The sequence below is a fragment of the Gadus morhua genome, chromosome 7 (genome assembly GCF_902167405.1).
Source record: "Gadus morhua chromosome 7, gadMor3.0, whole genome shotgun sequence".
Lineage (NCBI taxonomy): Eukaryota > Metazoa > Chordata > Actinopteri > Gadiformes > Gadidae > Gadus > Gadus morhua.
In genome coordinates, this window is record NC_044054.1 from 12,340,924 (window position 1) to 12,365,348 (window position 24,425).

Sequence of the window (24,425 nt, forward strand, 5' to 3'; positions counted from 1 at the left end):
TCTGTGTTTGGGGTGTTGTGGGAGCCGGGGAGCTGCAGTCCAACTCTTAATGAGATGCTTGGCTGCATTACAAATGCTGACGCAGTCCGGGCGCGCTGCCGCAGAGAGGCTGCGCGTGCACCGCAGCTGAACCGAGCCACCCCGGACAGCAGGGAGACAGAGACAAAAAAAAACAAAGTGCAGGAGATGATGCAGCACTGCGGCCCGGTGGCGGTGCTCAGCCACTGCACCTCCCGCCAGCGCAGCGCTGAGCGGCGGGCTGTAGGGTGGGTTCAGTGAGGTCCTCAGCGCTGATGCAGCAATGCAGTGTTCATGCAGACTCCTTCGGAAGGCGGCCACCGAGGAAAAAAGCATTCACACGCAAGATTTCTGTAAATGCCTACGTCTTCACCTAGCCTGACCCCCCCCCCCCCCCTCCTCCTCCCCCCCCCCTTTCCTCAACCCCCCCCTCCCCGCCCGTCTCGACCTCCCCAGGTGCACGGCCTGCCCCAGCCCCGGGCGCCCGGCAGCCCCGCCCCATCACGGCAGCAGCAGCAGTTCCAGCTCCACCAGCAGCAGCTGCAGCTGCAGCAGCAGCTCCAGCAGCTCCAGCAGCAGCACCACCTCCAGCTGCAGTTCCAGCATCTGGCCCAGCTGGCGCAGGGGCAGCCGCCGTCCGGCGGGGGCGGGGCGGGGTCGTCGGCGCAGACGCAGCGTGACGGCAAGCTGCTGGAGGTGATCGAACGCAAGCGCTGCCTGTGCAAGGAGATCAAAGCCCACCGCCGGCCGGAGAAGAGCTTGTGCAAGCAGGACAGCATGCCCATCCTGCCCAGCTGGAGACGGACACCTGAGCCCCGCAAGATTGGCACGCCCCCCTGCCAGAGGCCCCAGGCCGTGGTGTGGGACACTGCCATCTGAGTGGCCATGGGACGCAGCGGGGGGGGGGTGGTGGGAGGACTTTTGGAGATGGGAGGCGGCGGCGACAGTGCCGCCACCACAGAGGAAGAGGACATGGGGGGGGGGGGGGGGGGTGAGGAAAGAGGACCTTTTCTCTTGCACTTGTGTCGATGCTGGCGAGGCGTAGGGTGCAACCTTAAGATTAAAAAAAAAGCAACAGTGGCTTTGAAAGGTGTCAGGTAAAACGCCAGAGATTAAGGTCAAGTTTCTTATAGAAAAGACGGGAGGGAATTAAAATTAACAATCAGATTAAATCCAATTTCTTAGCCACTCGGTTTGTATTTGCTGTGTTCGGTCTTGGTGTGTTCTATTTGCCAATGTTTTCAATATTTATCACCACATAACGAGTAGGAGGTATATAGTGGCCTATCGACTAGTTGCCTGAAGTTCTCTCAACATTGATGTTGCCAAATATCGCTCCCGACTGCGCCCGGTACGAAGGAACCTCGGGTTCCCCTCCCGCGCTGGTACCGGCGGCGGAACACTGACGGACAGACAACAATACATTGTGCACTTAACATTTGTAGGACACCTGTTAACAAAACCCCACAAAAACAAAACACAAATGCACAATACCATCGGAAAAGGTTGAATTCCTCTGTAGGATGTCGCAGTGTGTCGTGGAGTCGTGATTGCATATACACGGAGTGTGGTAGATTGTCATTGTGGATGCAGGTGATCGTGGAGGAGGAGGAGTATCAAGCATATTTGTAATGTAAATACAATTACTTTCTCAACATCTCTGCAATTTTACAGCAATATGCTCCCTCTGTGGGGGCGATATAATTATAACTGAGATCCACTAGCCTAACATATCTTGAGACTTGAACGAGTCATATTTACTGTGTGAGTCTCTGCATGTCACATACACATGGGGGTGGAGTAATGGGGCGGGGGGGGGGGGGGGGGGGGGGGGGGGAGAAAAAAATGTGTGTACAGTTGATCATGTCTGAGTTTTACATCCATGAGCTTTTGAGTATGATCATGATATGATGTGGTTGTGTCCAAGAACAAATGTAATCCCTGAGGGTATCATGGAAAAAAGATTAAAAAAAGAATATGAAAAGTTGGCCGTTGACAGACGGCACATACAGTGCAGCACGTCCGGCCCAACCGAGAAACGTTTGGTTACGACGACGCTCAACCACTGTTGCACATTCGTGATTGTTCCACCGGCCTATAAAGAGAAAACTAACGGCGACGACAACAAGCACTGACCATCCATCCACACAGACTGTAGATCACGGTGCCACTGGTAGGACTGTGAACATGTGTCACCTCAAACAGAATGCTGGAGCAGTCTGCACAATAAACACGGTACGCGGCGTGGGGGTCGTCGCGCTACAACTGTAATGTACTGTAAATAGAGATGTACAGCTGTATTGAAAATGTAGCAAGTATCTAATTATTTCCATTTTCATACTTGTAACGAGTAAATATTATGTAGCATATACTGTATAGACTTTTTGTTTTCTAAAAGATGATGATAATTATACGTACGATTTTATCTGCTGCTGCTGCTGCCAGTCCATGCATATAGTTATAATAAATAGCGAGAGAGAGAGAGAGAGAGCGCCCATTGAATGAGGCGAGCGAGTCCAACAGTGTAATAATCAAATTTATGCAAGACTCCCTTTAAGCAGTAAAAAGGTTATCTCTTGACTTTTTCTACATTCATTTTTTTATTTTTGTGTACAGATTTCAGAATGCCCATCGTCTCAACCTTTTTGAATACTTTGCTGCTACCTTGAACTAGTATTGTTCACTGGACTTCATGCCGTTACCACCCAGTAACATTGTTTGTATTGTGGTTATCCTTCAAATTTTTTCTTTTTCTTTGTTTAGTTCAATCTTGAAACGCCAAGTTTAAGTTTTGAACTTAAAGAGTGGAGTACTTTGTACAAGTAATACACGTATTAAGGGACCTGAATGTTTCTTGGATGTCATTATTTGGATATCAGTTAGCACCAAAATGTACAGTTACACCCAGTGAAGAAAATACGTATCTAAATGTTTGGGGGTGAATTTAATTGAACTGCTCTGCCTTTTTTTTTTTTATATACAGCTGTTGATGAATAGGTGTGCATTTCCAAGCAAGAAATGTGCAAGGTGAAGAAAGTGGTCCAGTGCAATGCATGCAGAGTTTCCTTACAAAGAGAATATTCCAATGATCATTATCCAATGGGCCTATTTTTTATTTCTGATACCAAGTACTCACCTTGTGTCCCCCCCCCCCCCCCCCCCCCCCCCCCCCCCCCCCCCCCGTCAAATGATCAATATTGAAGTCTAGACATAATTCCCATAATAGTTTACAAAAGCTGTTGGTTTTGTGTGTCTACTAAAACAGTGGCCATATATGAGTGCCATATAATATATTGATATGGTAAGATACGGTGTACCTTGGAAATCACTGTAGTGCTATATTTGCATTGATATTGTCATTAAATAAATTTTATATAATGAACTTTATATAATTAACATATACAACAAATTCTTACACGTAGTGATGTTTTCCTTTCGACTGATGGTTGACGCAATTCGTAGTAACTCACAAGTAGGTTATTTATGCATTTGGTTATCTATAAGTATGTTATCCATCTAAGTAGGTTATCTATCTATTAAAATCCCCCCCCCCCCCCCACACCCCCCCAGACCTCAGGACATTGTGTGCCCATTGAAACAGCAGCAGCATAAACACGTGTTGCAATCCCCTGGTGCGCCAACGGGGGGCGCTGCTTCGCCGTTGTACCGCGATACCCATCGGTCCATTACCATGGGAACAGCGGTCTATCACTCAAAACCAGACTGCACTCCCACGTAGAGCAGGACCAAACCACTATTGCAATCTATAACACTCAGATAGGTATTGGGTTACGGTTGAACAGAACGACTCGCTGTATTTCCGAGTTCTCTCGAAGCTGTACAATGTCTGACAGGATAATTTGCCTATTAGTGCAACCAATGAGCCATGCACCAGTTGTAGCGCTACCTCCCCACCAAACACGTCGATAGGCCTGTGAACGAACTTAATAGGCTAACGCATGCAAATTGCCAATAATAACAGTAGGCCTACTAACTAACTTCAAATGTAAGATAAAGAAACAAAAATAATTGTACGGGCTGTTATAAATAGCCATATCGATAGGCCTGTGAACGAACTTGGAAACCAATGCAAACTGCCAATAATAACAGTAGGCCTACTAATACCAACTACCAACTTCAAATGTGTGATGAGGAAACAAAAATGAAATCAAAAGAACAAATGAATGCTAAAAAGCGAATTAAAGCAAATGTAAGATTTGTAATTGTGCAGGCTGTTATAAATAGCGCAGCGTAAGACGTTAAGGCGGAGGCACAAGACAGCGGTGAGGCCGGCGGTGGTGATTCGCCAGCGCTGCCGCCCCTCCGCTCCCTTCTCCTGTGAGGAGAGAGCGTGCATTGCAGTGGATTGGTCGCTGCACAATTTGGTTGGCAGCTCACCTCTCGTGCGCAGAGGATGAGAGAGCAGCTTTGCGGGGGAGGTGGGCGGGGTCCGGTGATGAGGAGGAGGAGTGGGTAAGCGCTCGGGAGGGAGGGAGGGGTTAGGTTGAGGATCTGATAGAGGAGAGAGAGGCGCATTGAGTCCTTTACCGCAGTATCACTACATTTCTGCACCACTCATCAAAACTCTGCGGCATGCAGACAAGAGCAGGGGGGAGGGCAGATACTAGATATATCCTGAGTGTAGTAGTAACACCACCTCTCACCATTTGCATCCATTTTATGTTTTTAGATAGGCTATTGTAGAAGAAGCTGAAGCAGAATTAGATTTTGTTGAACTTCCTTTCGCATTCATTTGTAACTCCAGATTCCTTTTGCGTTTCTGTTGTCCAACATTTGAAACGCTCTCTGTTATCTAGCCGATCGTTATTTTTATTACAAGAACACAGCTTTCCTCGTTGAGAATAAACCAGAACCCCATCAGACAAGATGGCAAAGGATGCAGAGAAGGGCACATGGAAGGAGTTTATATGGAACCCGCGGACCCGGGAGTTGCTGGGCAGGACTGCGAGTAGCTGGGGTAAGTCTTCTCAGCCATACCGGTAACTATACAGCAATGCAGCAAACATGTTGCCCTGCAACCCTTTTCTCCCACTAACTAATGGAAACCCCTTCAAATAGGGTAGGTATGTATCCCTGCATTCAAGAATTGAGACATCTCTGGATGTTTGTCGTTTAGAAATGATAGCCACAGCGCCTGTGTGGGTTTTTGATTGGTCGGTGTGTCTTAAAATGCAAATGCTGCATCACTTTTGAGCAAGAGGCCTGACGTTCTCTTGTCTGGATGTGTTTTTTATTAATTAAATTATTTCACCCGGGTTTCGGCGCAATGCGCCTAAGGGTGGGAGCTTTGCTGCTACATTATAAATTAGCGCCCTTATTTTGAGATTCCAAAGAAAAAACACTATTTTAGGGAACAGAAATAATCCTTATTTCCTTAGAGCCATTGATTTGAATCGTTGAACTGAGACCCATGTAAATTAAATTAAATGTTTACCTGTAGGCCCATCATGTGGCTGAATGAGTTGACACATTTTCAGGTTTAGTTCTTATGAAAATGCTCGGTCTTTTGCCTTTCCTATGGTGTGATGGTGTGCACATTGCACTGTTTGAATGACATTGGAGCATTACCGGGGGAAACGAGAGCCAAACGGTTGTTGCATCACCCCTCCAGCCCAAACCCCACCCATCCCAAGTGAGTAAATCAGTGAGGGATCTAATCCTAATCTAATGACTTCATTGGCTGTCAGTCAGGTACAGTATCAAGCCTGGATGTCAGATTCAGCACTCCAAAAGTCTGGTCCGTTTCTGTGGTCCTCTCCTCTAGAGCAGGGCCACTCACACCGAGCACTTCCATTTTGTGTAATTGACAGTTAGATGCTTAGAACGGGATATTTGGATTTCATAAATCGCTCTTTGAGAGCTGATGAATTATGAATGAACACTATCCTCCTGTTCTCCACCCACAGCAGATGGGGCAGTGACTGTGCCTACCTTAGTAAGAATCTCCCCACAATGCACCACCTAATCCAGCTCAATGCATCCCAGGTGCTTCGAGGACTAGTGGCCTCTTTAAGCCGTCTTCTAAGGCTTGTTAATTAGGCTATTTTGGTCCTAAGCCACCACATGTAGCTCTGCTATACATGGTTTCCTCGGACTTATAGCCTGAAGTGGGTACACCATAGTGTCCACTTGCCAAATAGCTTCTCTCTCCATGTCCGTGGCTAATTGCTGCCTTTGCATTATGAATTAGGCAGTGTACTTTATGATATAGCGTGCGATCAAGGGTTATTCGGATATGGAAACATTTGCTGTATGGAAATTATTATTATATTATTATTATGGGGACACTGCATTAATAGCCCCGCAGTGGTCGTCCATTTTGCAACATCAGTTGCAATAGCAATAGCTAAAGGCAATTATTAACATGTGTATGTGTTCTACAAGTAGTAGATCAAAACAATGAACTCATACGTTTTTTAAATCAGAACAGATTCCCTATTACAGTTATGAGGACACATAATGAGGTCCAGCTGATCAGCTAGTGGTTAGCTCTCTTCTGTCTTTTATTCTCCTCTACAGAGTTCAAACCTCTCTTTGATCAGCCTGTGTTCTACAAAGTAAATTGGAACCCTGTCATCCTAATTAATTGTGAAAGGGAACAGACACCTTCCGCCATTGTACAGAACTGACGAACAGGCCTGGCTCTGGCCCTGCCTCTGGCTCGTTTGTTCCTCCACTTCCCCCATTGAAGGCAGGGGGTAACAGAGACGCTTCCACGTCCGTCAGCAGTCCAACCCCAGGCGGACAGACACCCATCTCTCTCAGGCGGGGAAGCCATCCTACCTGCATTCTCAACCCCCCCCCCCCCCCCCCATTCTCGCTACACCCCTCCCTCCCTCCACCCATCACCCTGGACGGTGTCTTGCCCAGGTGGCGCTTGTAGGGCGCTACCCCTTGGACGATTCAAAGTGTTATTTTCTGCTAAAAGGGTTGAGCTGCTTCCACCGCAGGGTGGGGGCGCATGGGCGTGGATGGGGAGGAGGGTGCAGTGAAACAGCTCGCTAGACAATGCAGCAGCTGTAGTAGACGTTTGGACTGCCAGCACCGTTGCAAGACATCCACCGTCAAAGGCGGTGCCCTCTATACTAATAAAGACGCATTACAGTAGTCAAAGCCAACAGGTTTTATTGGTCAAATGCACAGTGTAACCCAGGGTCGTTCCGAAATAGGAAATTCCTTGTGTCATGTCAAGCAACTAATTCATAGAGGAAAGACTTTTCTCTCGCGCACACACAAGGCACACTTTCTCGCACGCACATACTCGTTCACACTCGAGCGTTTCTGTTGTGTAATGGAATCCGGCAGAGGGCCTTCCCGTGACATTGGTGTAATGGATTCCTGTAAACCCGGGCTAAGCTGGGAGGCCTTGCCAGTGCTCCAGAGGCCCCGCTGGTGGTGTCAGGTGTAGGGAGGGTGTGAGCTCGACACGGGAGGTCACCCGACATAGCACCCAGCCCCTGGGACACCGCACTGCACCCCCGGCACTGCCGTCGGACGATGAACGCGGTGGGTGTGGGCGAGCCACTGCAGCTCTCTGCAGGTTCATGTTCATGCGGGTGACAAAAACAGGACGGTGCTTGTATGCATTCCTTAATTGGTATTACGTGATCTACATTAATATAATTATTCTCAAAGTGAGCGGTGGACGGTTTTTTGCAGACCATCCAGCCTCCATAATTAAACAGGAAGAGGAAGTCTGTTACTTGGATCACGGCAACAGTTGTACGCCTGCCAGTAATCCTGTGACCCCCCGGCCTAATCTCCGGGCGGTCCTGCTGCTCCTGCCCCTTCTCTGGCTCCGTCTGTTGCCCTCTTTACCACGGCTTGGTACCGCCGCCATTGTGGCTGAAACCTGATCATTAAATCGGACTGCCAATTATCCAATGCTGGCCTAGGTCCACCGTGATGGCTGGCCTGATGGGCATTGTCCTCGCTTCTCTCCAATTTAGTATGGTATGAAAATGCAAAACAAAGTGTAGGTGAACGAGAGGGGTGTGATCGAACGGTGAAAGGCTTAGCTCGCGTGCTCGCGGTCCATGAGGGAGACAAACTGGCGCCCGGCCACCCTGTTGGATCGGGGGAGAGGCGGCCAAAGCACTCAGACCATAAATCCAAACCCCACTTCCGTTACTTTATTTCCAAATAGCTTTTCTTTTGGCTTGGTCCCATAATTGAAGTACTATTTCCCCATTGCATTAATCTAATATTGATTTGAAAGGATTTCCCCATTTTGAAATTCCAATCATGTCTTTTATATGTTGTTCATATATTATTTCAGACATTCTTTTAGAACAATTACTTCACAACGTATTATTTACATCATGAGTAATGTCTTTTAATACATGTTAATGTATAAAATTGAATTGTGTAATTTTATAATGAAATAATGGGGAAGTTTGCGAACAATGATAAAAAACCATACAAATATATACATATATTTGTATTTGTGTCATATATATATATATATATATATATATATATATATATATATATATATATATATATACTGCAACCTTCTAGCTTTTAATAGCAACCAAATTCAGAATAACCCGAATATGAAATATAAGATAAACAACTATTTTGTATATCATCTCAGATAAATGCGCTCATTTCCGGCTCAATATATTTGTTTCGCAACAATCGACAGTAGACCTTGCAGGACACTATGATCTCTCTATCTCAGTAAAGCTCCTTATTCTTGAAACTTTGCTTGCTTTACCCCAAGTTTAACGGACATCCCTGTGTCTCCTGTTCTTCTCCTTCACCTCGCAGGTCTCATCCTCCTCTTCTACCTTGTGTTCTACATCTTCCTGGCCGGTATGTTTGCGCTCACCATGTACGTGATGCTGCAGACCTTGGACGACCACAAACCCACCTGGCAGGATCGACTCGCCACACCAGGTAGACCTGTCCCTCCACTCGTCAGGTGGACTCGTCTCCACTCGTCTGACCAACGACTTACCGAGTAGATTCTCCACTCTTCTTGACTGTAAACTAAAAGTGACCCAGGATGGTTTAGTGTCGGTGGAGTGTTTGATTCTTAGTCGAAAGGTTCCGGGTTCGATCCCGACTGTCTACCTGCAGGCAGCCTTGAGCTAAGGTGCCCTATTCCTTACCTGCTGGTCAATGACTGCAGGGAACATGTACACAATGAACACAGATACAGATGCATGTCTAAAAGGAAAGAAGATGATGCAGTGTTTCTGACAACCTACCACCACCCCCACCACCACCACCACCTCCTCCTCCTCCTCTGCTCTCTTTTCGATGTCTGCGTTTGGTTTGTTATCCCCAGGCATGATGATCCGGCCAAAAGGGGTGGAGGCTTTGGAGATCATCTACAACACCCACGATACAGAGAGCTGGGACCTGTACGCACAGGCCCTCGACAAGTTCCTTGGACGTGAGTCTGGCTTACGTCTCATTGGTCAAATGCACAGTCTAACACATTCTGGACGTCATTCTTGTCACTGAAACCCTTGCGGTAATGCAGGGTTCGGGACAATATAATATACAATATATTTATCAAATAAAATAGACATATATGAATAGAATGAAACAAAATAGAAACCAAGTATCTAAAGCTAACAAAATGGCCCCCGGTGTTTCTGTGCAGCCTACAACAACTCCGTCCAGTCCCAGAAGAACGACGTGTGCGACCCGGACCAGTACAACTTCCAGAACGACATGGACGAGGTGAAGAACAACCCCAAGCGCTCCTGTCAGTTCAACCGCACCGTGCTGGAAGACTGTTCTGGAATCCAGGACCGTTACTATGGATACCAGGAAGGAACGCCATGCATCATCATCAAGCTCAATCGGGTAAGAGGGAAAGAGGAGTGGGAAAAGAAAAAAAAAGAAAAAAAGAGAGGGTGGGTGGGGGGGGGGGGGGGGGGGGGCTTAGGAAGAGGATGCTGTTGCTAGGAGACGTGGAGTAACCCTCACACTGAACCAATTGCATGTGGTTCATGTGTAAAAAAAGAAAGAAAAAAAAGGGTCATGCTAAAAATAAAAGGATGTCAACGACATGAGATTAATCAGTGCAGTCTTGTGTTTTGTAGTCCATGGATTCATGGAGCTGTGATCAGTTCATTAGAGCATCGTTACCCAGGGGTCGGCCTAACGCCTGCTGGTGATTCCTCCTCTGCAGGTAATCGGGCTCCTACCAGGCAAGGACGGCATGGCGCCGTCCGTCAAATGTGGAGCTAAGGTAAACCTTTTGAAAACGAATACTTGCGGAAAATAGGCGCTCGGGTTCATAAGCCCCGTGCATTTAACCCCACCACCGTGATCATTCATCCTCGTCAACACCGTGTTCCTCCTCAGTGTCTGTCGAGATTTATTCATTTCAAGATTTTATTTTCATGCAACTGTTTTTTTTTACATGCGTCATAACCTCGCCACTGTATGTGTCCGCCTCTTCTCTCTTCTTCTGTGGTGTTGTTAATGTATCAGCGGTACAAAATTGGGAAAGATGAATGGGTAAGAGGGATAAAAGCGTACTTGTTCTAGTTGTGATGCAATACTAGTACGTGTCTTAGCCTTAGTAGAGTATGTCTGGTAGGTATGCTGCTCTCACTCACTCACCCCTCACTCACTCATTCTCACACCTTCATATATTATCTTTAGAATATTTATCTGTGTAATATAATAATAACCTTTCTTTTCGGTCATCAATCGTCACATTTTGAGTAACTTTCGGTTGTGGGCACAACAGAGAGAAGACAATGATAAGATCGGAGAGATGCAGTACTTCCCCCCCAACGGCACTTTCAACCTCATGTACTACCCTTACTACGGCAAGAAAGCTCAGGTGAGACCACCTAATTCCACCAAATATGCCTCTTCTTCTATTTTAATTCTACAATTCAAACGATAGAAAATGTAGTTTCTTTCATTATCTTGACCCTCCTCAAATCAAGATCATTTATCTCAAGGCGTTATCCTTGAGCTAATGGTAATTTTCTCTAACAAAACCAATACCGCCTTGAATGTGAGGAGGTGGATTTGCTCAACTTATTGCTGTTCTTGCGCTGTTCCAGGTGAACTACTCTCAGCCACTGGTGGCCATCAAGTTCCTCAACATCACCACCAACGAAGACGTTAACATTGAGTGCAAGATCATCTCAAACAACATCCCTGTAGGGAGTATCAGAGACAAGTTCGCTGGAAGGGTGTCCTTCAAGTTGAGGATCAACACTGTCACTGTCTAGGTCCACCGTTTCCTCTCTCTCTTTATCCCTCCCTCGCTCTTACCTCTCTATCCTTCGCTCTCTCTTTTTCCTGAGAATGCCCCTCTAATTCCACCCTCCTCTGCAACAACGTGCACGTACTGAAACACATCACGATATTTCCACCCTCGGTTTGGTAGAAACCAGTTTACAACCCTCTTCTTCCCCCACAATCACTCCCCCCCCCCCCCATGCACACACAAACCAACACACATACACATACACAAGCGCACGCACACTAACACACACACACACACACACACACACACACACACACACACACACACACACACACACACACACACACACACACACACACACACACACACACACACACCTACCTACCGACCTGGGGTTGTGGTGGGAATGGGTGACACCCCAGCTACAAAGGGGGTCCAGTCATTTCTTTCTGTCTTTGAGCTTTGGGACCATTTTCTTTTTCTTTCTTTAAATCAGTTTGAGGTGACATATTTATACTGCATGAAAATGATAGGGGATACAGAGGACGGGAAGGGAAACAAGTGTGTGTGTTGGTGTGTGCGTGTGTAACTTTTCTGAGTGTCCGCATAACAAGGACGAGCACTATCACCACCAACACCTCCATCACCACGCTACTTTGACTCCCTTCTCCGTCACCTCCGTATAGAGTATCCCGTATTTATGAGTGCACACACAACAATACAGAGTGTCTATTTATATGATATCATAATCTTCTATCGGTACGTCTGTTTTTTGGTTTGCACTCAAAATGAACGAAAATACCAAAACCCACCAAAAAAAAGACTACAAAACGACCCAACAGAAACCGTCTCGATGAGATATCGTCTGAACGGGTGGATGCAGAGACGAAGCGATTTTGCATGCGTGCATCGTCATATGGGTTCTCTTGAAGGCACAACCGAATCACCCCACCCCCCTCCCCCTCCCCCTCCCGATGCCACCGCCTCCCTGCTGAGCGTGCACTGACCGCTGCCCACCAGGAGCCCCCCCCCCCCCCCCACACACACTGCCTTAACGCAGTGTATCTGGAGAAAACACACTCACCACACCGACCGACCGACTCGCAGCCACACAGCCACTGAGCGCTTGAATAATGAATAAGCACTTCCGACAGCCAGAGCTAGATCTCCAAACCTTTAAAAACAAACCTGTGTGTGTGTGTGTGTGTGTGTGTGTGTGTGTGTGTGTGTGTGTGTGTGTGTGTGTGTGTGTGTGTGTGTGTGCGTGTGCGTGCGTGCGTGTTTGTGTGTGTGTGTGTGTGTTTGGGCGCATGTATTTGCGCATTAAGTGTGTCGCCATGTGTTTCTTTCCATTCCCGAAGACCCATTTCACATTGTAGGCCGGGATGTTGCATGCGATGTGCAATACTCGAATAATCAACCAAGATTTACCATGAATACATCATCACAGTCAATGGGTATAGAAGTAAGGTATCTTTTGTTATGTGTTTAATTTTTGGCTTGAGAATAGCTTTATAAAATACGTGAGGCATGTGGTTTAGTTTGCTGGCAATCACTGCAACACCAACCCATTATAAATGAATCAAAGTCATAGGGGCATGATATTTACACCACCAGAGATTTTTAAATAACTCTTAAACTTTATTCGTGTTTGTAACCGAACAGCGAACCGGAACCGCTTGAATCACTTCAGCGATGCCCCCTAAAACTTGTATTCATTTAGTGCCTAAAGCCAGAAAGCCATGCTTGCTAGTTTATAACTTATCTTTAAGAGACGCTACCGTATTTGAACCGCTTGGTTCCATATGATCGTAGGCTCACATCAAAATAACAGTATTTTATTTATAGAAGAAAGAGCATACCTCTTGGATACTGAGGGTTTATTTGTGTTATCATATATAGTGCTAGGTTTGGTTTGTTTTTCCAAGTATTGCATCATTTCACATCTGTACATATCAGAAATGGATGGCATGTGTTTTTTTTTATTGATTTGCACTGCAAACGTTTTCTTTTCGTTGTGAGGAGGCGTTGCAAAATAATCATTGTACAGTTGTGTGAGGGAGGGACAGCAATGTGTGTCTGTTTGCTTGACGTTTGTCATATCTTCCAGAGTCATTGTCTAGCTCTAGCATATCATATTTATGGATATGCATTTCCCTCAAAAGTCACACTAGTGTTTAAATTCGTAGGGCAGTGTTTCAAAGTGTTGTATAGATAGCTAGCTAGCTTAATCAAAATTTGACCATAATTGAAACTGACAGAAGAATCATCATCTTTGGTTGATTAAATTAAATTCGGTTGGTGGTAGGCTGGCTGTCGCTATACTGCTCCGTGACTCAAGAGCTGCCGGAGAGCGACCAATATCGACGTCTTGATCATTGTCCAGGCATTGCATGACGAGCAGAGCACCTGTTGACCTTGGTTGGGGACGCTTAGCGTTCTGGGCTAATGTCGGACCAGGCGCTTTATCTTGGGCATGGCTGTGACCTTGTGCTGGTGCTACCGTGATCCGACCATGTCACGGTAACTGACCGTAGGAACACACACATCTGTTCACTCTTGGCTCGATTTCCATTTTTTTAGACTTAATAGGAGTTTTTTGTCATTATGCTCTTGTGTGAATGGCAACCCAATGATCAAGAGTTCATGTGTTGGAAGACAACACAGCTACCGGAAACAATTTATCAGTTGCGTTTGTCTAAAAACTTTCCATGACGTTAATTGGATGTGTAAAATGTTTAGTTTTTTTTTCTCTTGGTAGATTTGTTACAAACCGTCCACCCCCTTTCATTTGGCTTTCCTACAACATTTACCTAATTTCGCGGTAATCTCTTAATCTGGTCAGATAATCCAGAACAGGCACACTGAGGTCCTTTATCCCTGTCTTTGCCGCTTCTCCTTGTTTCAAGGCCCCATGTTCCAGCCCTGTCCTTTTTCCTCAATGTTTTTAATTCGATTAAAGTTGCTATGTATAATTTACTACAGATTAACAGTTTTCAGTGAGCCATTGAAAATATTCTAAATCAAACGCATTTTATTTATTTAATTGGACATTCTCCTTTTAATCATGCAAAGATTGTCCAAAACCACCCATTGCCATCGACCAAAGACACTAGCGACGTGACCATACAATATCCAGTTACTGTTGAATTGATCCATTAAAAATCCTTTTATGCATTGATATATTAAAAACAGATCCTATCCAAGGTCTCCGGGTTCAAGACTAGGTGACAGTTGGATGCTAGTGATTCCTTTACCACCAGGCCTCCTCTAATGTAATGTATCGCACAAAAGAAATAGGTTTCACTAAAAGACAACAGTGCCTCCTGGTGGACAGATTGCATTGTTCCCAGTGTCACAGAATGGTATCTCCTGTTATCTCCGTTTATCCGTACACATTTTCGACGATATTCTGGAGACGTCCTCAAAAAGCAATATATCTATTTCTTGTGTGGCTGTATAATGTATTTATTAAAAAGGATGTTACAAATTTAGCATAACTTGAAACATAAAACGCAAGAAAGAGAAAGTCAAGAGCTCTGAATATTGCATAGACATATAAATCATGTTTGCCAATGCGCATTTCAAGATAACATTTCAGAAAATATCGTTTTATTTAAAAATATATATTTTTATTGCTATTTTGTTGTAAAGAGATGGGAATGTATACGATTGGTCTGTATTATTACATGGGGGTATGTTATTACCTATTCAGAATGTTTAATTCAACAAAGTAAAGAGTTAATACCTGCTATTTGAAAGTCGAAGAGTATTTTGTAAATCCATCGCCCCCTCCCCCCCTCCCCCTCATCATTTCAATTCTCAATCTCACTTTGTATAATTTGCAAACTTTACATATAGGCTTTGACTATTTGCAGTGAAAGGTCAGTGCATACTCCTACGGGTAGACATGGCACAGGTGTTTCTCTGGTTTTATCGGACCAGAAGAATACATTTAACCCTTCTGGTTTCTCAGAAACAACAAAATGTTTACATTTCTAAACACACAAAACTATGAAAATCATTTTAAGTACAGCACATACAGTAACCACTATAAAGGTGCAGATAATTACAGAGTTGTTTTGTTTTAAACGAATAAACCCCTAAATTGTTCCCCAACCCGCCTTCGCCCTTCTTAAGAACTGAATCCATACCTTCATTTGCCCCTTTGGATGTGGTGCAAAGATCTTAAGTGAACAAGAAAGATTACATTTAAAGGGATTGGTTTGGCTGATTTGACCCAAGCCTCCAGTAATTATATTCTCTTTGTGTCTTTATTTTGCTGTTACTGTATGTATATTTTTGCTTATGTTTACTGAAAAAAGATAGAGAAAACAATAAATGTCATTTAAGGGAACTCATCAACGAGTGTGTTTATTTACCTGTGACCCTTTTCTTAATATAATTTAAATTTAGTGTGTGCAAGAATGTGTCCAACATATGGGCCGAGCAAGCTCTTACATTTCTGCCAAATATGTGCACATTCCAATAAATGTATTTAAAATGCCTACTTTGGATCTTGTGGGAGGATGCCACGTTCAGTGGGAATGCTGTGTAGTAAACTGATGTCACCCACCCACCTACATGTTATCATCTGACACAGATCAGGGCTGGCAGGGTTAGAGTCCAATCTATCTCTTGATTGCAGCTTATCTCGGACAGCACAAATGAAAATCCAATCTATGGAGTAGTTGGAATAACTGTAAGGTTTGTACGTGGTTACCTCCATGTAAGTCACTTTCACTATAGCCTTCTAATGGCTCGCTGACTTGATTAGGGCCTAACTGTAGGCCTTCCTAACCTTCCCCTCACTCTTCTGTACCCCATGGTTGTTGCCTCTCGCTCTGTCTCTGACCCCACTGCCCTGTCTCTAACTCTATCCCTAGCTCTGTCTCTAGCTCTACCCCTAGCTCTATCCCTAGCTCTGTCTCTAGCTCTGTCTCTAGCTCTATCCCTAGCTCTGTCTCCATCTCTATCCCTAGCTCTGTCTCTAGCTCTACCCCTAGCTCTATCCCTAGCTCTGTCTCTAGCTCTACCCCTAGCTCTATCCCTAGCTCTGTCTCTAGCTCTGTCTCTAGCACTATCCCTAGCTCTGTCTCTAGCTCTACCCCTAGCTCTGTCTCTAGCTCTGTCTCCATCTCTATCCCTAGCTCTGTCTCCATCTCTATCTCTAGCTCTGTCTCTAGCTCTACCCCTAGCTCTGTCTCTAGCGCTTTCCCTTGCTCTATCCCTAGCTCTGTCTCTGGCTCTTTCCCTAGCTCTGTCCCGCCCAATGCTCTGTCTCTATCTCTATCTCAATCTCTAACTCTCTCTAGCTATGTCTCTAGCTCTGTCTCTAGCTCTATCTTTAGCACTGTTCCTAAACCCATTGCTCCGTCTCTAGCGCCATCCCTAGCTGTGTCTCTAGCCCTATCCCTTGCCTCGCCAAATGCTGTGTCCCTAGCTCTGTCCCTGACACCATTGCTCTGTCCCTGCCCAGCACTCTGTATCTAGCTCCATCTCTAGCTCTGTCCCTGACCATTTCTCTGTCTCCAGCTCTTTCTCTAGCTCTGTCCATGACCAGCGCTCTTCCTCTTGCTCTATCCCTCACCGCTGTGCTCTCTCTAGCTCTAGCTCTGTCTCTATCAATATCTAGCTCTGTCCCTGACCAGTGCTCTGTCTCTGTCTCTATCCATAGCTCTGTCTCTAGATCTATCTACAGCTCTTTCCCTGACCACAGTTCTGTCTCTAGCTCTATCTCTAGCTCTATCTATAGCTCTGTCTCTAGCTCTATCTCTAGCTCTATCTATAGCTCTGTCTCTAGCTCTGTCCCTGACCACAGAGCTCTAGTATGGCTCTATCTATAGCTCTGTCTCTAGCTCTGTATCTAGCTCTATCTATAGCTCTGTATAGCTCTATCTCTGTAGAGGTAGACCAGCACTTTTTTGCTCTATCTCCATATCTAGCTCTGTTCCTGACCAGTGCTCTATCTCTGTCTCTATCTCTATCTCTGTCCCTGCCCCAGCAGCCTTCAGAGTGCCTTGGAAAGCTGGGGCAGGGAAGGAGTCCTGGAGGAGAGGAGATAATCTAGCATTAGAGGTATTTGTGGGTTGAAAATAGTCTGAAAGCACCGGTGGCCGACGGCAGCGGGACACGCCATGCTCGCCCGGTTGAACTCGACGCAGGCCTGCCGTGGCACGCGGGCCACCTGACGAGGTTGTCCCAAAAGGACTGATCTGCATTGGCAGTTGTCTCATGTCGTTTATTTTGATGAGAGCAGGTTGATCGTTAAATCTGATTCGATTTTTATATTTCTCATGGACAAATGTTTGCTGACTGAAAATAGTGATATGTTTCCATTACACGGTTGGTCTGGCACAGAAACGTAGGGGATATTAATCGCATGTCATAGATCTGATTATCTCTCAAACGTTGCGTAAGTAAAGATTGTGCGTTGTGAAAGCTGATTATACCTGCTGAAGGATAAAGGCTATCACGTGAGATGCATGCTAGCAGTTCAGAGACAATCAATGAGACCAAACTTTACATTGATGATTGTGATTTGTTTTATCTGACAGATAATTTTTTTATTCAAACGTCATAAAAATCTTTTCACAATGTAAAATCTATTATAGAAATATTCTAAGATGGTTACATTCATAATTTTCACCCAAAAATAAAATTAAATCAGTCTTTTATAAAATATATTTCAATAAATCCATATTTTCCTATTTATAGATAATTTAAGGCAAAAATGCTTAGGTATACACCAAGTGGGACTGTTTTCAATGATTAATTCATATAAATAAATTATAGTTGTCTTTCAGCAAACTTTCTTTTCAATATATAAAATATTAAGACAGTGTGTCTACCTCACATAAGGAGGTAATGTCGAGTGCAGAGGAATGTTACAATTGAAACGTAAATACGTCTAGGGCATTAGTTGATTGTTCCCGCTACAGTTTGGTTGGGAAGAAAACAAGTCCTCTAGATTTGGCACCTGGGGTGGTAAACCCTGTATTTGGCAGAAGGTCCTCAAATGAAGTAGTCAGCACGCGGTAGATCCTGGCGTGGAGGGGTCGCCTACCACGGAAGCTGCGGTTAGTCTCTTAATCTCTCTGCTGCCTGGCCCCGGGGCACTAGGGCAGGTCCAGCATCAGGTTGTCCTCCAGGATCCCCTGAGTCCTGTCGTACACCTGCGCGATGGCCGCCACGACGCGGAGCAGCAGTCTGCTCAGCTCCTCCTGGTTCTGGACGCAGACCAGCCGGTAGAAGAAGCCGCGCTCCGGCAGCGCGATGAAGGCCAGCTCGGCGGCGCGCCGGACGAACCAGGTGTGGTGGTGCGCCAGCGTGCTCTGGTAGGCCTCGCGGCACAGCTCCGACGGGCTCCGCAGGCGGCCGCTGGTGCCGCTGGCCGGCGTCTCGGCCAGCTTCTCCAGGAAGAGCCGGAGCCAGTCCAGGGCGCGGTGCAGGCGGAGCAGGGTGCGGCAGCCCGAGTCGCTGGTCTGATGGAAGTCCACCAGGCCGCTCTGCAGCTCCACCTGGATCATGGAGCGCACCGAGCGGTAGGCGCCGCGGTCGTCGGCCCCCGAGGTGCCGGCGAACCGGGCCGGCGGGTGGTCCGGACGGAGCTCGGCCTCCGGACCCTCCTCTACCGCCAGGGCCAGCTGGCGGATCAGGGTGGTCTTGGTCTCGATCTCGTTGGATATTAACCCGACCATAGGGCCGAGAGCCTCCATGAACCTACAACACAGAAACAACCGGGTCAGACACTCTACAACCTCCTCGAACCTACAACACAGAACCAACCGGGTCAGACACTTTACAACCTCCTCGAACCTACAACACAGAACCAACCAACAGGTAAGACACTTACCTTCCTGTTCAAGGTTTAAATCCAGTATACCAGGTAAAAAGGTTCTCTCGGTTTTCTAAGAGTGAACCAATTTCAGAAGCAGAATTGATACTTTATTAACCCCCGTGTGGAAAGGATTTCTCTGCATTTGAGCCATCCTAGCCTGCTAGGAGCAGTGGGCTTCCCGCCGGTTACACAGTGTAGTGCCCGGGGTCAAACTCCTAGCTTTTGTGCCTTGCCTTTGTTACAGGCAGTTTTGGCCCTGCTCTGTGGCCGTGTTCTCTTAACACGCTTAACACGTCTTAACACGTTTTCATGCTGTGCTTTTGTGTGCGTGTTCCCACCTGACTAGCTCATCCCAGCTGGAGAGATACGGCTGCAGCATGATGTCCGAGCGCGAGGCCGAGGCATCCTGCAGGTGAGAGAGCAGGGCGGACACCTGGAAGGTCTGGCCCGGACACCCCTCCTGTCGCAATGGGCCCTCTGCCTCCCCAGACCCACTTCTGTTGGTCAACTGGTTGAGCTGGAAACGAGAGGCAGAGAGAGGGGAGACACAGAGAAAGGGGAGGGAGAAAGAGCATTTGCAAGTCAGGGGGAGGCCGAGAGACACTGGAGTCAAACCAACAGCTTTGAGTCAGGAAAGAAACACCAGAGAAATCTGCTCTTCAATGAAGGGAGCATACTTTGAGAAGTCTCTTACATTGTTTACCTGGTTGTAACTCTTCAAGCAGGAGTCCCAGTGGTAGTCCAGGCCTCCCTCTGTAGGAAACGAGTCAACAAGGGAAGCGGGGGGTCAGAAGAGATAGCAGGAATCCAATATGTACAAAAGAAGCAGATGCAAATATAGTATATGTGTTTGCAGTGCAGGATGCTACAACCTGTGGACTTGCGAGCACAGTCTTCCAGCATTGACAATGTATTATTATATATAGATCTCTTTCAATACCGATTTTAAAATGTAAAGTTTATCCAAATAATACAATGTTGCAGTTACTACTTTATCTGTTGAATTATAAAGAGGAAATCTAAATGCACCCATATGGTTTTAAGAATAATAAATTGATTTAGACATAAGATACATGATTATGTGTTGCATAAACATGTTAAACATTAAAAAAAAGCAACCACCCTATAAAGGTAAAGACCTCCATTTTGAGTGTTTAAAGCAATATATACAGAATCTACATTTTCGATAATCCATTCATTTGAAACTCCTCATAGGACCTCTCGGGTAATCCATTGCTATTTTCCAATAATTATACCGCAAACACAAACCTCTCACCTCTTTATCTTTGAGATTGTGTGGACAAAGCAACGCAGCAAAGATGTTAAACGGCAGGCTGTCAAACAGCAAAGACTCAGGAGCGTGTGAACTACAGACCTCTGACTCATTGTTATTTATTTTGCTGGGTTGCTGGGAAAATTAGTACTTTAGAATTTGGTACAATAACCAAATGAGCTGTGGGCCCTCAACCGATATGGAAACTATCTCTATTGTCAAAGAAGTTTAGAATGAAACAAGAGTCATCTGTTTGTACAGATGGATTGGATTGGAAGAAACACACACACAAATTGCATCCACAAATGCAGTAGGCTTGATGGCATCAACTATAACCGTTCAAGCTATGTGCCAGATAATCCTGTATTGTTTTAAGATATCTTGAGAGAGAGAAACAAGGCACAAATAACCAGATTTTTGAGGACAGAACCTGCATTTTAGTTTGGGTCGCACAGATCCTTCGATTCTAAAGGAGATGACTAGATACAGGCGGACTTTAGCATCATATCTACAATCGATTGGTTGCGTTTGTTCCCAGTCTTGTTGCTATCAACTGCCTGCTGACATTGCATGCCCTTGTCAGTCCCAATCTTGTCACTGCTATCTGTAACCCTGTTAGTATCTAGTTCTGAAAGGTTCTACAGAAATCAGTACTGGCCGTAAGACATGCCTGCAGCTTTGTTCTCATTCTTTGAAGTGTGTTGGTCTTCTGTTCTGCTGTTCATTGCAGTCACAAATGCTCATTGATTTGATCCATCGGACTACATGAACAGTATGATTTGTTGTACCGTGTGGATGCGGTCATATGTTGTACCATGTGAATGATTCTGTATTTCATTGTGCCTGTAGGGATTATGAGACTTAATGAGGAGATGGAGCTGTTGTTTGTTAAATACCTGTAGCCATTCAGCATTTTAGGTGCTAAACCTGAGTTTCCAGACTAGGGCCTGCCTTCATACCATACACATGACTCAAACCATCACAGTTTCTGTTTAAGCCTCTGAGATTGCAATGCTAATCAATCCCTTTGACAGTATCTTCATCTTATATGATTCATTAGGGTATCCACAATGGATTCCATCCCTTTCAGTTATCAGTGCATTTTAAATAATATCCTCATTCTTCATGAATGACTAAATGTTTATTGGACATTCAACTATTCAAATTAGTCAGTCAGTATGCAAAGGTCCTCTCCAAATCTGGTATGACTTAAACCTGTCATTGTCTAAATAACACCGGGATTCCGGCTCAATCCCAGCTCAGTGTGCAGACGTACACTGCTCTTTAAGGACAATTATTTCACCACAATGCTCCTCACACATGACACAAATTAAATGATAGCATCAGGGTTTAAAATGTGAATTCCTCTGCCACTGAATGATAGACATTGTCCGTAAAAAAAAACACCTCACAAACAGCACACAGTGATGCTGGCTATCATGGATCTGTGAGCCGCTCAGCCCACCACGCGCTAAACCCCACTAGTTCCTGGAGCCGAACATGTGACACATTCCCAACCTACACTCAATACACTCCAGGCAGAGAAGCCTTGAGCAGATGCACAGCGCTGACACACTCAATCACTCACTCCCTCGCATACACGGACGTGAACACGGACACGGACACACAAAACACAAGGATGCAGACAAAACAAACGAGACCCCCATACACACAGGAACACGTGCCGGTTACCCCAAGTATGGGGGTTATAGGGGTGGGGGGGGGAGGGGGGTGGTGGGGGGTTGGGGGTCGGTGGTCGGGGGGAGTACTCACGTAGCCACAAGCAGCCGAGGAACAGCAGCAGAATGACGATCGCGGCGGCAGCCTTGCTCTTCACACCCATGTCCTCGCTCTCCTCTCCCTGCCGCGGCTGCATTCAGTCCCCCTTGGATCCCTTCTCCTTCTCTCTCTCTCTCCGTCTCCTTATCTGGCTCTGTTCTGTGTGTGTATGTGTGTGTCTCTCTCTCTCTCTCTCCCTCCCTCTCTCTCTGGTTTCACATCAGATTTCCTGGAGTTCCTTGCACTGGCTGTCACACCACAATTACTCCGGATTGGTCCCCGGCTTCAAACCCACCCCACTCTACCGTCCCCCCCGCCACCCAGACTCCACCACCCCTCCTCTGCCCCCCCCCCCTTTTCCTCTCACTTCTCTCGCTGTTACTCCTCCCCGATTCTCAGCGACATACGCACATGCGGTCCCACACGGTCGCTCACCACACTCACTCGCAGACAGACGCAAAAGGAAGAAGAAGGGAATAGTTGTCTCCTTCTCCTTCTGAATGAAGAAGCCCAGGAGACCCAACCCTCCCCCCGCTGGGTCTGCACTTGCAGCTACTTTTTGGTTGATGATTGTCGTTGTCATTCATTGATTGATTGTCTTCTATATATAAACACACACACACACACACACACACACACACACACACACACACACACACACACACACACACACACACACACACACACACACACACACTCTTGCTTGTTTGTCCTGGATTTTGCTGAGTTGCTCAACGCGAGGGTTCAGAGATTACCGCCGCTGGCTGATACTGGGGAACACCAGCCCTTGTCCTGAAAACTGGTAACCCCCTTTGCCTTGAAACATCTCCAATATATACCAGTTATATGGCTGGCCAGAGTAAACACTTGGTCCTGCTTCTCCTCCCACTCTCACCCCTGGCTTTCCCCCTCCCTCTCCCCTCTCTCTCTATCTCTCTCTCAGGGTTTCTCTTTCCCATAAACACTCACACACACACGCACACGCACACGCACACGCACACGCACACGCACACGCACACGCACACAAACTCACACAGACCCCAAAATGGACTGCAACAGTAAACTCTCATGTCCCAAATACACATCTGCCCGGATCTGGGGCTGAGGGGACAAAGGGGCTGGAACAAGCATGGTCGAGGTGAGGGTAGGGGCGCACCCGTCTCCCTGAGAACCCCAGCTATTGATCTGTTTGTCCTCTCCAGTAACCCATGTTTTATCTGCCTGCAGGGCCGTGTCAGGCCAACACGAATCGGACACACTCTGGGACCCACCAGGCTGTCCGAGGAACCAGAGACAACATCAACAAGTCATGGCTGTTAATGAACGATAGAGTCTATGCTGCTGTGCTGCTCTTCTCTCCCACGGCGGCGGTCGGCGGTCGCCGTAGCACGTCCGCTAACCCCCCCCCCCCCCCCCCCTTCCGCTCTGTACCACAGAATCTGCATCTCTGTATCTCTGTGTATCTCTCCTTCCCTCCCTCCTTATCTCTCTTTCTCACGAATCCTCTCTCCATGACTTCTCTATTTCAAGTTCACAAAGAATCTGTCTATCTCCATCTCTCTCTCTCTCTCTCTCTCTCTCTCTCTCTCTCTCTCTCTCTCTCTCTCTCTCTCTCTCTCTCTCTCTATCTTTTTCTCTCTCTATCTTTTTCTCTCTCTCTATCTCTCTCGTGCTGTCCTGATGTGAAACAAGAGCAACCCAGAGGACTCCTATTGAGCGACGTTGTTGTGAGTGCAATGTTTTTTTATGAGGCCACCGTCACGGCTTCGATAGAGACACAGCGGTGCGCGGGGGACCTTTGCACTGCCAAAATCTCCATATCCAGGTCTAAAGTCTGCCTCGTCGTTGGCTGAATGAAGGCTGGACTCCAAAGGATGGTCCCTCCCCCCTCCCAACCACTCTGTGTGTGCGTGTGTGTGTGTGTGTGTGTGATCAGCGCAGAGGAAACCCCGGTTGATGTGCTGTTTTGTTTTTTTTGCTGTGGGAGCCGTTGGGGGAGGGGGCCGCCGACGCTGATCCGAACGGAACAATCCCGAGCACATGTGTGCTCATGAGGCGCGAGTCTCCCTACAATGGTGGTGAGGAGGGGCGAGGCCAGGGGAGAGGGAAAGCAGGGCCATTCATCAGGGGAGGGGGGGGAGGGGGCGGAGGAGGGGCCTCTGGTCATGGGGTCTTTCCTTACGCCTTTTTTCCCCACATTTTTTTATTTCCACGCCGCAGACCAAAGGTGACGTCTGAATCGAGCGGGGAGACGGTAGAGAAGGAACACAACCAAACCATGTGAGGGACATGTGACCCTGTTT

At 46.5% G+C, this 24,425-nt stretch overlaps 3 protein-coding genes across 6 annotated transcripts in view; 2 read left to right on the top strand and 1 right to left on the bottom strand.

The window, feature by feature from the left end:
• Positions 1-1,217, top strand: part of nyap1 (neuronal tyrosine phosphorylated phosphoinositide-3-kinase adaptor 1) — a 15,545-nt gene extending 14,328 nt beyond the window's left edge. For both annotated transcript variants that reach the window (XM_030362375.1, XM_030362376.1), the window contains exon 6: positions 475-1,217. In XM_030362375.1, coding sequence (XP_030218235.1) covers positions 475-897 — 423 coding nt within the window. In that variant the 3' untranslated portion in view covers positions 898-1,217. The remainder of the gene's footprint in view (positions 1-474) is intronic.
• Positions 1,218-4,522: 3,305 nt separating this feature from the next.
• Positions 4,523-15,595, top strand: atp1b2b (ATPase Na+/K+ transporting subunit beta 2b). Of its 2 annotated transcripts, XM_030362013.1 has the most exons (8): positions 4,523-4,996; positions 8,812-8,940; positions 9,335-9,442; positions 9,656-9,861; positions 10,190-10,249; positions 10,495-10,521; positions 10,757-10,852; positions 11,082-15,595. In XM_030362013.1, exons 1-8 carry the CDS (start codon positions 4,906-4,908, stop codon positions 11,250-11,252), a joined length of 888 nt encoding a protein of 295 aa, XP_030217873.1. In that variant the 5' UTR covers positions 4,523-4,905; the 3' UTR covers positions 11,253-15,595. The 2 variants fall into 2 exon arrangements, with proteins under 2 accessions (XP_030217873.1, XP_030217874.1); XM_030362014.1 differs by lacking the exon at positions 10,495-10,521 and having other exon boundaries at positions 4,624-4,996.
• A 2,156-nt stretch (positions 15,596-17,751) lies between these two features.
• gltpd2b (glycolipid transfer protein domain containing 2b) lies at positions 17,752-22,434 on the bottom strand. 2 transcript variants are annotated; one of them, XM_030362201.1, is made up of 4 exons: positions 22,117-22,434; positions 19,765-19,823; positions 19,409-19,587; positions 17,752-18,952 (listed from the first exon to the last, which is right to left on the bottom strand). In XM_030362201.1, the coding sequence occupies exons 1-4, from the start codon at positions 22,217-22,219 to the stop codon at positions 18,349-18,351; spliced, it is 945 nt and encodes a 314-aa protein (XP_030218061.1). In that variant the 5' UTR covers positions 22,220-22,434; the 3' UTR covers positions 17,752-18,348. The 2 variants fall into 2 exon arrangements, with proteins under 2 accessions (XP_030218061.1, XP_030218063.1); XM_030362203.1 differs by having other exon boundaries at positions 19,774-19,823; positions 22,117-22,432.
• Positions 22,435-24,425: the final 1,991 nt, after the last annotated feature.

Coding starts and splice junctions, on each gene's coding strand:
- atp1b2b (XM_030362013.1), top strand. CDS start 4,906: ATGGCAAAGGATGCAGAGAAGGGCACATGGAAGGAGTTTATATGGAAC. Junction 9,862..10,189: donor TCATCATCAAGCTCAATCGG/GTAAGAGGGAAA, acceptor CCTCCTCTGCAG/GTAATCGGGCTCCTACCAGG. Junction 10,853..11,081: donor ACTACGGCAAGAAAGCTCAG/GTGAGACCACCT, acceptor GCGCTGTTCCAG/GTGAACTACTCTCAGCCACT.
- gltpd2b (XM_030362201.1), bottom strand. CDS start 22,219: ATGCAGCCGCGGCAGGGAGAGGAGAGCGAGGACATGGGTGTGAAGAGC. Junction 19,588..19,764: donor GTTACAACCAGGTAAACAAT/GTAAGAGACTTC, acceptor TCTCGTTTCCAG/CTCAACCAGTTGACCAACAG. Junction 18,953..19,408: donor AGCTGGGATGAGCTAGTCAG/GTGGGAACACGC, acceptor TCTGTGTTGTAG/GTTCATGGAGGCTCTCGGCC.